Source organism: Macrobrachium rosenbergii, chromosome 47 (assembly GCF_040412425.1).
Source record: "Macrobrachium rosenbergii isolate ZJJX-2024 chromosome 47, ASM4041242v1, whole genome shotgun sequence".
NCBI lineage: Eukaryota > Metazoa > Arthropoda > Malacostraca > Decapoda > Palaemonidae > Macrobrachium > Macrobrachium rosenbergii.
In genome coordinates, this window is record NC_089787.1 from 37,469,719 (window position 1) to 37,484,763 (window position 15,045).

Below are 15,045 nucleotides of genomic sequence, written 5' to 3' on the forward strand. Positions count from 1 at the left end.
AATTAAATAACGCGTGGGCGTAAAAATATGTTTTTTCAAAAAATTCACCATAAATCGAAATATTGTGCTAGAGACTTCCCGTTTGTTGAAAAATGAAGCTAATTGATTGAATATTACTAGACTGTAAGTGTTTTAGCTTACAATTGCAGTTTTCGACCATTTCGGTCGAGTTAAAGTTGACGAAGCTTGAAATTTTGGCAGTTATCGTGATTTATATGAAAATATTTCAAAACTGATAAAAGCTACAACCATGAGTTATTTTCTGTTGTATTGTACATGAAATTGCGCACATTTTCATATATAAAACTTTATGTAACGACTAATATAGAACAGTGCAAAAATTACGACAAAATGACGAAAGAATTTCTGAGATGTTCGGCCGAGTTACCGCACAGACGTAAGGAAAATGTTTTTTTCAAAAATTCACCATAAATCGAAATATTGTGCTAGAGACTTCCAATTTATTGCAAAATGAAGGTAAACGATTGAATATTACTAGAATGTAAGCGTTTTAGCTTACAATTGCGTTTTTTTACCATTTCGGTCGAGTTAAAGTTGACCGAAGGTTGAAATTTTGGCAGTTATCGTGATTTATGTGAAAATATTTCAAAACTGATAAAAGCTACAACCATGAGCTATCTTCTGTTGTATTCTACATGAAATTGCGCACATTTTCATATATAAAAGTTTATGTAACAACTAATGTAAAATGATGCAAACATTACGACAACATGACGAAAAGAATTTCTGAGATGTTCGGCCGAAGTTACCGTGCAGACGTAAGGAAAAAAGTTTTTTTCAGAAATTCACCATAAATCGAAATATTGTGCTAGAGACTTCCAGTTTGTTGCAAAATGAAGGTACATGATTGAATATTACTAGAATGTAAGAGTTTTAGCTTACAATTGCGTTTTTGACCATTTCGGTCGAGTTAAAGTTGACCGAAGCTTGAAATTTTGGCAGTTATCGTGATTTATATGAAAATATTTCAAAACTGATAAAAGCTACAACCATGAGTTATTTTCTGTTGTATTCTACATGAAATTGCACACATTTCCATATATAAAACTTTACGTAACGACTAATATAAAACAGTGCAAACATTACGACAACGTGATTTAAAGAATTTCTGGCGGACGTAAGGAAAAAGTTTTTTCAAAACTTCACCATAAATCGAAATATTGTGCTAGAGACTTCCAATTGGTTGCAAAATGAAGGTAAATGATTGAATATTACTAGAATGTAAGAGTTTTACCTTACAATTGCGTTTTTTGACCATTTCGGTCGAGTCAAAGTTGACCGAAGGTTGAAATTTTGGCAGTTATCGTGATTTATATGAAAATATTTCAAAACTGATAAAAGCTACAACCATGAGTTATTTTCTGTTGTATTCTACATGAAATTGCGCACATTTTCATATATAAAACTTTATGTAACGGCTAATATAGAACAGTGCAAAAATTACGACAAAATGATGAAAGAATTTCTGAAATTTTCGGCCGAGTTACCGCGCGGGCGTAAGAAAAAGTTTTTTCAAAAATTCACCATAAATCGAAATATTGTGCTAGAGACTTCCAATTTGTTGCAAAATGAAGGTACATGATTGAATATTACTAGAATGTAAGAGTTTTAGCTTACAATTGCGTTTTTTCAACCATTTCGGTCGAGTCAAAGTTGACCGAAGGTTGAAATTTTTGTAGTCGACATACGGTATGCGTCCACTTGGCACCCAACAGACAATTTTAGTCGACGTATGATACGTCCAGTAGGCGTTTAAGGGTTAACAGATATTCATTAATACCCCCCAATTCACGGCAAGGTTAATTATAACATTTTTTGCTATACAGATCCCTTCAAGAGACCTGACGAGGATTAGCCAGTTGCCTAAGGAAAGAATTCTGGATACCCAGTGCTAGTAACCTCATGAATACCTGTGGCTATGTGCTCAGGTAGAATTACAGGGCTTAAAACCAAAAATACAACCATTGAAAACAAAGCACAGGAACTTACAAGAAAAAGGATGGATATGGATATGGATATGAAAGTAGTGCGTAATATGTCCACTGAAAGCATCAAATCATTCTTCAGAACAGCTTCTATGATTGAGTTGTATGATTCCAAGGAATCTTGTCAAAGCTATGAACTTAACGAAGTTGGGTACTTTAAAAACAGACCCTCAGTTTCCCTTACCATCACAATGATAAAGATATGATTACAGCAACAATGGGAGATCTCCATCACTGGTTCTATGACTGACTTGTGGCCTCTGCTCGCAGGGCTTGGAACCTCTCTGAATAGTGAAGATACACAGGGAACCTTACTGGTGACTCTGATAGAGGAGGACTTTGATTGAAGGGAATCACATACCCTTTCCTGAGTACCTCCATCATCCAGGGCTCTGCTCCTAACCCTTGCCATATTGCCAGCCATGAGTGAACCAACTCAAGGTTAAAAAAAACCTCAATGGCAGTGTCTCTCTCAAAGTGGCCTTTTGATCTGGAGTGACATTGCCGGAAAAAAAAAAAGGTCAAATGTTCAAGCCTTTTCAAGAAGACACTGGCAAAGGTGTGAGGTAACTCCCTAATATGTGAACTGTCTTCACAATGCCAACAATGCCATCTGGTAAGCCCAGCTGAGGCATTTAAAAAAATCCAAAGTCTCATTGCCTACAAGCTAATATTCCAGAGGAAATACTGAACTCATGGCTTTACATTCTCCACTACAGAACCCACAGACATGTCAGCAAAAGACCACATCTCTAAAGCCCTTTTAAATGCTGTTCTAAATTCCTTCTCAAAGGCATTTTATTAAGCTAAAGAATTTGGCATCCTCTGAAGGAGAAGATGTAAAGACAACATTCCTACTGTGTGGTAAAAGCAAGTTTTCTGTCCTTAAGAAAAAATTAAGGTAAAAGGAAAGGCTCTTAGGTGAAGAAGCCTTGGCAACGAGTGTAATCTCAACTGCCTTAAACCCTGCTTTAACTGGGTTCATTATTGCAGGTCTAGGAATAGCCTGCAGAAGCACTTAAAGGCCAGTATTGTATTAATATATGATCTTCCATTCTAAGTATTAGAGACACATAAGGTCAGGATATAGCTCTGCACACCTGTCTATCAACAAAAGAAAACAGAAGGAAAATGTTTTCCAGAATCAGAGTTAATTGAATAAGACCATGCTACAGAGCAGTTTTGAAATTTTCACCTCACTGTTCATTTTTGATAATGAGGTGAGCTGTTGAATTACGCTCTCAAGATATTCACTGCTCATAATATATAGTATTTACTAGTTCTTATACCTAAACACTTTCCCTTGAATATTCATTTACAACTGCTTCAGATCGTTTTTCAGATGAACTTCTATTGGGCATACCTTACGTCTCCTAAAGTTTGTACTTACAAGGCCTAACCACCTACATGAGGCACTTCCTATTATGCTTTATGTGCTTCTTTACAAAAAAAAGTATCAATACAATCAAAATCATCACTTTCCTCAAGCTAATCTTCTCACAACACAACTGTACACAAACAATAACGTTTAAGAAGTAAGACAGGCAAGTGACAACAAAATGGTTACTAGGCAACTGCTTACGGTATGAAACATTTTTAGGACAAATGCTCAACACCCAGAGAAGACATTCATGCAAAACTAACAAAAAAAATGCAAAAGAAAAGATATTCCATCTAATGTTCTGATGGCTGTCAAAGGTAGCCATGCACCATTTAAATACCTGAAGGTATTTAGGTATTCAAGTGTGCAAGAGCATGAATGTGCTAAAACCACCCCAAAAAACTAGAAAGATACCCCAATTATGCTAAGAGATAATTTCTAGGCTTCAAATTTTGGGTTTTGGGTTCCTGAAGACCTCAAATGGTCACTGGCATTGCTCTGAATGAACTGAAGGATGCACAAATAATTTTCTCCTACCCAACAGTCTTAGGGAAAGAGAATCAAAGACCAACCTCCTCCCAGGTTAAGGGTGGAGGATGATCAAGAGAGAAGTGGTAGCAGGTACATCCCACAGAATCACAGAATCAATACAAACAAGGCAGTCCAGCTGCCAACTCCTGTGCAAAAACGGGTGATGGCACAACCTCTTCTCAGCTGGGGAACTAGAAACATTTGGTGTTGCATAAGAATGCAAACATCAGTACTGCAAGCTTAGTTTTTTACTGCCTTTTGAAATTTAACTAAATCCACTATAAATAAGGATAGAACTTGAATATTGCATCCTAGCTTTAATCTTAGGTGAGAAAGGAGGAACTTGTGGACAAGTATTAAGAGATGCAAGAATGGCAGTACATTTGGGAACAGACACAAGTGTGTCGTGTTGCTTAGGATAACTCACAGGGAACACTACCTGATTACCTAAGCCAACCTGTTCCTCATTACCTGCATCATATTGGGACAAACATCTTGAACACAACATTTCCTGTTCTTATCTGCTTCTCTCCTATTTCAGTGCTTAATATACACTTCCATAGCATCAACAGGTCAATAGCCACAACTGATGCATTCCACAAGCTTTACCTGTGGATCTGGGATATTGTGCAAGCCTGTCAAGCTTATTCAGACACAAATGGCTTCCACACTGATCAGTCCTGCAGGAATTTTCTTACAGTATAAAGAAGACAACCTACACAAAACAAATTTAGAACTAAAAATTTTCAAGAGTAGCACAAGAAAACAAATGAAATACTTCTGAACAGCCAGAGTGCGCTACCAGTAATGTGAACATCACAGCAACAGGAAACTAACTGGGGCAACAGAATCACTCTATCCTTACCTTCCCTCTGGTAAACCAGAAGACGACATAGGCCAGTAAACCAGATATAACCCTTCTATTTTCTTTTCCTTTTTCTCATAGGCTAAGTGAGCCTGAGGCTTGAAATTTACAGCTATAATGTTAAGAAAGTTTCACAGAAATAATATTAGTCATCTTTCTACATTTATGAGTCATTGCTAGAACTGGTTAATTCTTTCAAACTTTCCAAGCAGCTGCAGTGAATATTTAAAAAAAACTCAAGAATAATAATTTCAAAATAAAGTAGATGTGACAAATATTTAGACTTGTATTTGTAAACATTTTGCAATTGGGAAATAACATCTACCATATTGCAAGATATGGCATATTTCATGTACAATACCTTAAGTAGCACGACTGACACTATATTTCAAGCTGATCTTAATTAAAAACATTATTTAAATCTCACTTGTGGAAAAATCAAACTTAAATCTTGCTATTTGTTCATATGAACCAGTTACTCATGAACAGCCTTATTCTCTGCAAATGGCTCCCAGCTACACCAACTTCATAAATCATAAAAGGAGAAAGACAACACTGCACATGCCAAAACCAATCCACTTTCCTCCAAGGCATCCTTTCATTCCTCCATGTGGCTTAGCCTCGAGAGATTATGCTGCTGGGCTTCCCTAGTTATCACCTTATTTTTGCATTATTTGCTTTCATCTATAAAGTGTTATGCAAATAAATAATTTGTCTTTAAAATTCCTGTAATTAATATGTTTACCAATTTCAATGTTTCAATTGTTTTAATCCTGGGGTTCCTGTTCTTTTATCTGCGGAGTTCTGTAATTTCATGAATTATGGGGCTCCTTTAGTTTCAGAATGTAATTTTTGAATGGTTATTTCCAGTATTTGCTTTATTATTTGATGCAGTAATTTTTGCCTTTATTTGGCAAGGGAGTTCTACTACAGAAAATTTTTGTACACTATTTTTCTTGGTCTTTATTGACTGACATTTCTACTCAGTATATTTTCTACTACTTATAGTTTTCACCTACCAGTCCACATTAACAGTTGCCTTCAGTTCTCCATTTCTGGCTCCATTTTTCATTAGTGTTAATTGCTTTCTGCTATTGATAATATGAATTATATTTAGTCTTACTCACACTACTGCATACTTGTGTGGGCTCACACAGTAAGACCAGAAGCTACTTTAAGCCGCCCTTAAATAAGGACACACATCTGAAGTGTCCTCTGCATAAAGACCAACAATAAGGAGTGATTCTTTCAACCCTGCTTCATCTTGTTAAGCAGCGCCCACTGCTGTCAAGACTCGAATTTTGTCAAGCGGAGGATTCCACCTCTGCAATGTTGACTTTTCAAGTCCACAGCACTCAGTCTTGACCAGTCATGTCTTCACATCTATACATACACAAAGATTCCCCCATGGATGGTTAAGCTGGGAAGGCTAGGCATAGGCAGGTATGCATTTCCTTTATAAAATTTTTGAGAAAATATTACAGCCTTCTCCAAAACTGAGATGCTGATGATCAAATGTATATACCTAGGCCAACATACTGTATTTAATACTGAAAAGCTGATGCCCAAATATATACCTAGGCTAAGATACTGTACCTAATTCTTCCTGGAAGGATGCAATACTTTTTCACCAACAAAACAGAAAGCCTAGGCTTTGATACTGTTTCTAAGTTTGCCATTAGGCTACAATATACATTAGCATGTAATTTTTCCAACAAATTAAACCATATGTGTATATACACACACCCACACAGGGAGGTTAGGCTAGGAAAGGAAGGCAAGGTAGGCTGGGTAAGTTCGGCTATGCATTTCTGAAACGAACTTGTGAAAATATGCCATTCTTTTCTAATACCAAAATGCTGATAGCCAAATTCACAAGAACATTATAGGCTATGGGCTAATACTATAGAAAATGTAATCATTCAGATTATGATGATTGTAGTTCAGATGGTCATGATCATCATTCACAAGTTAGCTTGCCTACTTGTAATAATAAAAAGACTTAATCATTTCAATATATCGTGATGTATTTTCTTCCATTTACTAAAAAATCTGTAAAGAAAAACATGAATAAACAAAACAGCATCCCTTTAATTGAATGTACGTGCATTTAAATGTCGAATTTAAGGCCAACATTTAAAAGGCATGGTGATATAGGACCATGCCCCTGCCCGTGCTGTTTTGTTTACCTTTGTGTTTCATCTTGATGCCACAAGATGGCAGCAGCTATGTGGAAAAAAATGTAAACACTGACCAGGCTTCCCTAAGAGTTTTGTCTTTATTAGTAATAAAGTTTGGATTTTTATTTATTAAATGGCTTTGTCAGGTTATTCCAAGAGGTTTTTGGATGTTTCCGAAGATGACCTCTCACAACTCAAGATCACAGCACATGAGGTTCTGGCCCTTATCTTCTTTGTTTTTCAGGTTCAGCCTGAAGCTCTCTGCAATCCTTGAAACAAGCACTTGACACTGTCAGCTTTTATTTATGTGATGTTACCCATATATACTGCTGTAGTGGGTCCTGTTTTACCGATGGTAAGGGTATCAGCCAATCATCCTCAAGACTTTCACCTCTCATGAATATAGTACTTATGTAGGCTAGTGTTTCCTGGAGTACTTGCCTTTAAGGCTCAAGTGCTTGGTGACTGTACTACTTTTGGGATTTCATCTTCCATTACAAATTTATTACTTTATGGAAGCTCTCATGACTCTGGATGATTCAACTACTGCTCCAATGCTATATATTAGGAGAAGGGATAGACTTGTTAAATCAGGGTCTACTCTTCTTTTCCTTGGCTTATTTGTCGTCATCCTCCCTCCTAAATTGTGATTCAGGCTGTTTATGATTAATGGGTTTATATGACGAAGTTTGACAGTAAAATATATTTTCCTATAAACCCGATACACTAAAACTTTTAAAGCATTTACTCCTTTCCCAAAATCTTTGACATGGAGCTTTGTATGGGGAATGAAAAGACACCTTGTACAGCAGTGGAGAGCGGTTTGGGCATGCATGATAGGAGCTTTTCCATTCCAAAATCTATCAAGTTGGTGTGACTGGGAGCTGTTCACGTAGAATAAGTCTTATGACTAAATGGGTTGTATAAAACTGAATCACTGTAAAAATATCACTAATACAAACTAAAAAATTTTAGTGTTTCATAACTTTATACATAAATTTTTTTTACGGATGACTCAACTATTAATTACGAGGCATTGGTTAATCAACCAAGATATTAGTATTTATAAAGTTCCTGCATACAATCTTTATTATTTCTTGTCTTTTTACTGTATTTCTGAACTAGCCATATGACTTGAAAATAAACAAATTTTAAAAGTTTTATAGATATGGTAACCTTCCATTAATAAATCAGATACCCTTATCAAAAATCCCTCATCCCAACATACACTGGGTGTGTCATTTCTGATTACTAAAGAATTAGTGTACTTCTCACTAAGGAGTAAACATTTTTTCCATAGGATTTTTTACCTTTTCACTAAATAACAAACCAGCCTACCTAGCGAGATAAAGATATTACTAACTTGTACCTGCACACTGGAAAAAATGAAATTAGCATAAGAAATATAAAGCACTACCTTCATAATTACAGAACTGTCAGCTTTTTATTTGATTTGGATACTGACCTTTTTCCATAAAGTGTGGAGGTACTGCTGGAGGAATCTCAGAGTCACTAGGTGGTGGAGGAGGCAACGGGGGGGATGATGCTCCTGAGGAACGACTATTGTATTCCTGTTCGCTTATTACACCGGATGAGGCAGGTGATGGTGGCGCTATAAAATACAAACAATGTTTGTTATTGAGAAGTGATGTTCTGATGATTAAGCAAACAATGGAGGGCCTACAAAATGTAGTGAAATCAATTGCATTATTTGAGTTGAAAGGAAATCTCCAAAACATATAATTCAATATAATAACTCATTTTCAAAATGAGAGCACACAGCTATAAAATACTAAAACTGGAAAAATTATGAATCAACATTCTTTAAAAACAATTTGAGATTCAACAATGGATAGGGCAGTTTCATACAATAACATACTTCCTCAGCCTAGTCTACAAAATATGACCTCTAGTAAACTATAAACCTTGGAAGATAAAATACAACTTTATTCTACAGTAGCATCAAAATATGCTAACTAAATGTGACACAAACCCTCAGATTTACGGTAAAGCAATATTAGATCATCGAATACTTTCAATGCTACCTAAATATACATATCACTACACCAAGTCTAGAAAATTTGACTGTAAACATAAAGTTCTTAAAAATGAAATGAAATCTGCATGCATGGTGGATAAGGCATGCACTGCATCTGCTACAATACAGACGTATATTTTTTACATTTTTCTAAATAAAGCACTTACTCCACAAAATTTGTGATAAGTAACTACTTTTGCCTATGAGAATCACTTTCTACAAATCTCAAATATGAATCTAATGCAACCAACTTCAATACAAGGCAACAGTTTGTAAGAATGAGGAAAACAAAGTTTTTATATAGAATGGTGTCAAATTGGACAATGTCAATTTCATATCACCAAACTGACACAAAAGTAGTTTATGTTTAGTTATTCAACAATTTTACATCTGAAAAACAAGTAACTTGATCATGAAAATATCTGCCAGAAATATGGTGATAAATATTAATAAACCTGAAAAATAGGAGATAAATTAGCCCTTGTATAGCATTGCTTAAAATTCAACATACAAACAAAAACAACTGCAACATAAAAATGTGAGGTCAACTATAACACATGTTAATCTGTCACTTCTACCTTTCCATTACTAGTCAGAACTACAATACAATACTAAAATACCATTAACCATATTACCAAGTTACAGTACAATAAATGATGACAACATGCATAAGAACAGAAAAGAGGAAGAAGCACATCAGTCAAGCATGGATGGCTTTTCCAAAGACACACGATTAATCACCTAAAACCACCTCGTTGCCCTTGTTTGAAAGGTTCTTGTTAGTCAGGTTCTTTGGCAAGGTCATTGCAGGCCGAATCAAGGTAGGATAGCCTTGGTAAGCGTGCGTGGAAAGGCAACAGATAATTACCTTCAGATACTCAGTTTACTCTACGAGAACCCTACACCGTAAAGTAAATGAGTCTCGTTTCCAGAAAACATTAATAACATTAAATAGTATTTGACATTAAGCTCTAAGAAAAAAGTTGCTGAAACATGGCTTCAAGATAAGTTAGAGCTGCTAAATATGAAAGGAAAAAGTTCTTAAGAGTGCACCCATACAAAAACATGGATTAGTAATATTTATCTCCAAAACAAAGAAACATATATTCTAAAACAATAATTTCTAACCCATTAACTATGGGTAGGAAAAGACTTGTGTTAATGTCACAAGTAATGTAATGAGGTTAGTGCTGGGAAATTTAAGCTTTCCATGAATTAAATATATGTCTCCTTAAGACCGAACATTTAGGTACTCTGGATATTGTACTAAATAACAATTCTTTGTGTTCTTCTATTTCCTAAATTCAAAATACTGGTAAAATACATAGATATGACCAAATGCAACACCTGTAAGCTAAGTAATTGTATTAGTTCACCAATATAAGGCATTTATGCACTTTTAAATACAAAGATGAAGAGAACATGCCATAGGTTTTCAAAACAAAACAACTTGAAAACACTGCAAGGTATCCACAGTATTCCAAGAACCCATGAATCTGGATTTTTAACATAAAAATTTTCTCTTAACATATGTAAAGCAAAAATCATCAAATGCAGTTACATCCTTGGCATCACTTTTTTCTTAATGAAAAAATACATGAAAAAGATTCTTCCTGAAAATAAAGCATCCAAAACTTTGTTGCTCTTGTAAAGTTTTTAATACCTCATCCAATGCTTGACATTGAAGCCATAAAACTGATAAATAAAAGTTAACTGTCTTACACTTTCCATAAAACAACTATAGATTTCTCAGATGAGCATGCAGTATTGCTCTCACACCCAGAACCAGTTTACAAATAATATATTACTTCAACTACAGTTGCTAATTATTGTCCTTTGGAAAATACAAAAGATGAGCCATGATACAATAAAAAACACCATTTTGCACAAACAAATCTAGCCTTAGTCAAGGCTTTGAAAGTTACTGAAACCAATATGGCATTTTCTAAAAACAAGGTCAATTTTTATGCAAAAACTCATTACTTACAGTACAATTAGCCCACATTCATGGTCTTTCATTTATGGTTTAAAAGACAAAAGAAGAACGACCACTGCCTTGTGCATATGCCGACTGACCCCTGCCCCGAGCAGTCAACTGCCTCACTTTCATATGGTTGTTGTTGTGGTTCCCCAGACTCTGTTATGCCAGGAAGCCTGCACCGCGCAAGAAGGACACCACGCTTACTGGATCTGACCATAACTGTGTGGTAGTGTGGATGTTGTGTTGTTGTCTGAGGGCTGCCAAGTTAGGGCAATCTACTAAGAGATGTGTAATTGTGTGGGGACTAACTTGGCAGAGTGGACATATGTCTGTTTGGGTGTTGTCTATGCGGTGTTTGTAGGTGTTTAGTGATTGGTGATGACCACAGCGAAGTCGAGTCAGGTGTACTCTCTCCAATCTTGAGAGCTGTGTTTCTGTGCTGCTTATGTTGGGTGGGGGGGTGCCGAGTATTTTGTTGTTGGGAAGGTTATTAAGTGCTTGTCTGGTGAGGTGACTATGGATGTGCTTTTTGTTTTGTGTGATGTTTGTGGGTGGTGGTATAGAATTCAAGATATTTGTATAGTGTCTGTGTGGTGTATTCTAGCGAATACTTTCATATGGTATAGATTATTAGCAGTTAGTTAGTTACAAATGATTTGTTAAACCAGACCTCTGCACCCTTTTAGGGTTCTTCTCGGGCTGGGTACTATAATTTGTGGCTGTGAGGTGAGAACTTTGCATTTTTATTAAGAGTTTGCACGCATTTTTTTCAATTAGATTTAACCACAAACCACTATTTATAATCATGCTGAATTGCAATTTAGGTGGGAAGGACTGAGCTACTAAACACCCCAGAATTGACTGAATGGGATCTGTAGGATCCATAAAGAGATCCTGGTGCTGTGATTAGGAAATGAACCGATGGTTGTGAGGGGAACAAGGAATCTTATTTGTAAGAAACTAACCCTGTTAGTGTCAGCAAAATTAAGATGTGTCTGGTTGTAAGTCTAAGATGTGCTTTTGGAAAGAACTAGGCACCCATCAACCATGTGAGATATACTAGGAAGTAATCCTAGAAAGTCTACATCCCTAGTGATGCCATAAACTACCTAGTTCAAATCCAAGTTAAAGCTTACTTCCTGTCTTGCTGTTAATACCAGTACTATAGAGTACAATTCGCACCATCTTATGATACAGGTCCGCAAATTAAAAACTTGCAAAGGTTTGTTTGGCACCTCCAAGTGCCTGCCATTAAAACCAAGTTAATTTCACAATAAAAGTTTTCAAATTAAATTAACAAAAAGTGCTCTGATCTCTCATACATATACCTTTGACACCAGTAACATCATTAAAACCAGGGTAACATACCTAAGCCACAATGTAATCATATATCTTGACACTAGCTTCCTGGAGCATACCAAACAGATGAAAATTCTGGACATAAATTTCCTAGAACTCTTGGTCCTTCAAAGAAAAAAACCAAAGAGCTCAAACAGGGAAAATAAGAAGTTCCTCTTTACTACCTGCTTTGATAACATGTACCTCATCTTGCATAAAGGTTCAAAAGTTTTCTGAGTTCTGGTCGTAAGATTGCAACAGACATTACTGAGGGGCTTGCCTCTACAAAGATATCTGTTTCTCAAGGCTTTGATTCTACCTTATACCAAAATCTTTAGTATATCTAGACAAGTTACCAAAGGTGAAAGAGGAATTAAGAGGATGAGTACCACTTTCAGCTCCTTCCTCCTATTTTGGCAGGTTACTTTGACACTAGGATCACCATTGTTTACTTCCTTGAGGTGGAAGGACATGACCTTCAAGCTGGACATGATCTTCCAGCTGGTATTGCTGGAGCCTTCTCTGTCATTTTCTGGGATAAGGTGTAAGCAACTTGGATCTTTCTGCAGAAGCAGATTATCCTGTATTTCTCCTGGTTGCTCTTGTTGCCACCGAATCCAGTTTGTACAACAGTTCCTTTACCATGGCCTCTTAGAACAAATAAGGGTCCATAACATCAGCTAGGCACAAATCCTTTAGGCTGAATGAGGATATCAAGTCAGAAAAGAGATATCAAGTCAAGAAACACTCATCACTGCTAATCTGTTGAGGACGATGCTTGTCAGCAGGGGCAACACCAGGTCCAGAAAGAAAATCAAAGTTTGACCATGAGAAGCTGTTAACTTCTTGGCCCCCTGACAAAAACTTGTTCCCATCTATCAACAGTATGCTAGCAGTGCCACAACCCATTTGTAATGATTAACCATGGCTAATTACTCCAAAAAAACTATCAAGTCATATCAGCTTCTACTGCAATGAAGCTCACAAGAGGAAGAGAAAAGGAGGAAAAAACATATCAAGTTAGGCACTTCATACCTCAAGGTTGATTCCATGCCTGGGTAAAATATCCAACATTTAGAACTTTCTCAATAACTGATCTGGGGGAGAGGAGAATTAGGAGTACAGTAATACCTCGATCTTATGCGCTTCTAGTTCCGTGAATTCACAGACATGCAAATTTTTCAGTGGAACCTAACTAACTGGCATACGTGATTTTTTCACTGACACGCGACATTTGCAAAATCCTTGAGAAACCCTGCAGAACTGGCTGTGTTTAATTTTTGAAGTAATTTATGTTTTCATGCTTTTATGTATAAAATTGGTATGAAAACACCTTTTCCATACACGACTCCATCTAGTGGAGCTCACTCTGGGGGTAGTAACTCCAGCATTTCATTTAGCTTTCTCTGGTATCTAGCAACGGAATTACCTAGAAATAAGTGCTGAATGGACTATTTCACCGGGTGACACGGGCCCCTCTCCAGAAATAGATTTTTCCTTTGTCAAAATCCTTTTATTTTTATTTTTGTACATAAATACTGTATGATACTGTACTAACATACTTTACATTAAAATACAGTAAAATCAATCAAAATCACAAAACAGCTGCTGATGTAAACATCTCTCTCTCTCTCTCTCTTGGTACTTTTTAATATTTGCTTTGACGTATGAGTTGTATTCTCTCTCTCTCTCTCTCGTAATGAAATATGAATTACAGTACTAAGCTCTCTCTCTCTCAGTACTGTAGTGAAATATGGATTACAGTACAGTACTAAGCTAACTCTGAAATAAAATTAAAGTTGGGAGCATGATTTTGTCATATTTAGGGTTTAAATTCTAGAAATAAGCATTTACTGCATGTATTAACATTTTTAGTGACCGTAACAAACTTATGCGAATCCTCGCCTTACATGAGGGGTTCTGAAACCTAACCTCGCATAAATTCGAGGTATTACTGTATTCACGGGCCTGTCCTAGCCCTTATTGGAGACTTTTCCTACTATTTTCTCTTTGATATCTGAAAGGATGTCTGCTACAGCACTGGTCATAGGGACTCACAAGGGAAGATCAACGAACCATTGGGAGTTGGCTTTGCTTGGGTTCTGACAAGGTCACCTTCTTGAAAGTCTATTGCTTTTCAATTTTGTAAATGCATTAGATAAAGTACAAGGTCCTAGTATATGAGTTGTCATTTTAATAGGTCACTGGAGGACTAGAACATCTCATCATCAGGAATGTCTAGAAAATGGCTTCTTAGTTACTGCTGAACTTGGTTTTCTTCGGTAAGGAGTGTCATCTTGGCAACCAAGGGCTGGTAGCATAACGGCGTTGTCTGTGGTCAGAGAAGCTTCACTCATCCGCAATGAGGATGAGAGTTATTTTTTGCCTCTTTAAAAATAATCTGAGTGCAAGAAAAATGGGTACATCACTTAAAGAATGCTCCCTTTGCCAGCTGACAACAGTACTAATCAAAGCCCTCCACTTAGGCCCCAGTGTTCTGACTTCCATGTGGGTTACATTTGTATTTGATTCTGTGATCATGTTACTATTCCATTAGGTGCCATTTCAGTGATTGCAGCTTCTGACATCTGCAAGAACCTTGTCCTGAAGTGATCCCATGGTTGAGCTATGTCCTGTTCAATACTGTAGCTATGGTTAGGGCGTATAATCTCTACACAGGTCTGTCATCCTGCGGTTTCATGGTGGAATCACTGTAATCACTGCT

The 15,045-nt window shown here is 36.5% G+C and overlaps 1 protein-coding gene across 7 annotated transcripts in view; it reads right to left on the minus strand.

The window, feature by feature from the left end:
* Positions 1 to 15,045, minus strand: part of Abi (tyrosine kinase Abl) — a 115,106-nt gene that overhangs the window by 36,211 nt on the left and 63,850 nt on the right. For 4 of the 7 annotated variants that reach the window (XR_010850743.1, XM_067090658.1, XM_067090656.1 and 1 more), the window contains exons 7-8: positions 9,743 to 9,832; positions 8,429 to 8,575 (exon numbers count right to left, since the gene is read on the minus strand). Coding sequence is in view for 6 of the 7 variants with exons in the window: in XM_067090658.1 (XP_066946759.1) it covers positions 8,429 to 8,575; positions 9,743 to 9,832 (237 nt within the window). In the remaining variant the exon portion in view is untranslated. The remainder of the gene's footprint in view (positions 1 to 8,428; positions 8,576 to 9,742; positions 9,833 to 15,045) is intronic. The other 3 variants (XM_067090660.1, XM_067090661.1, XM_067090657.1) reach the window with 1 other exon arrangement.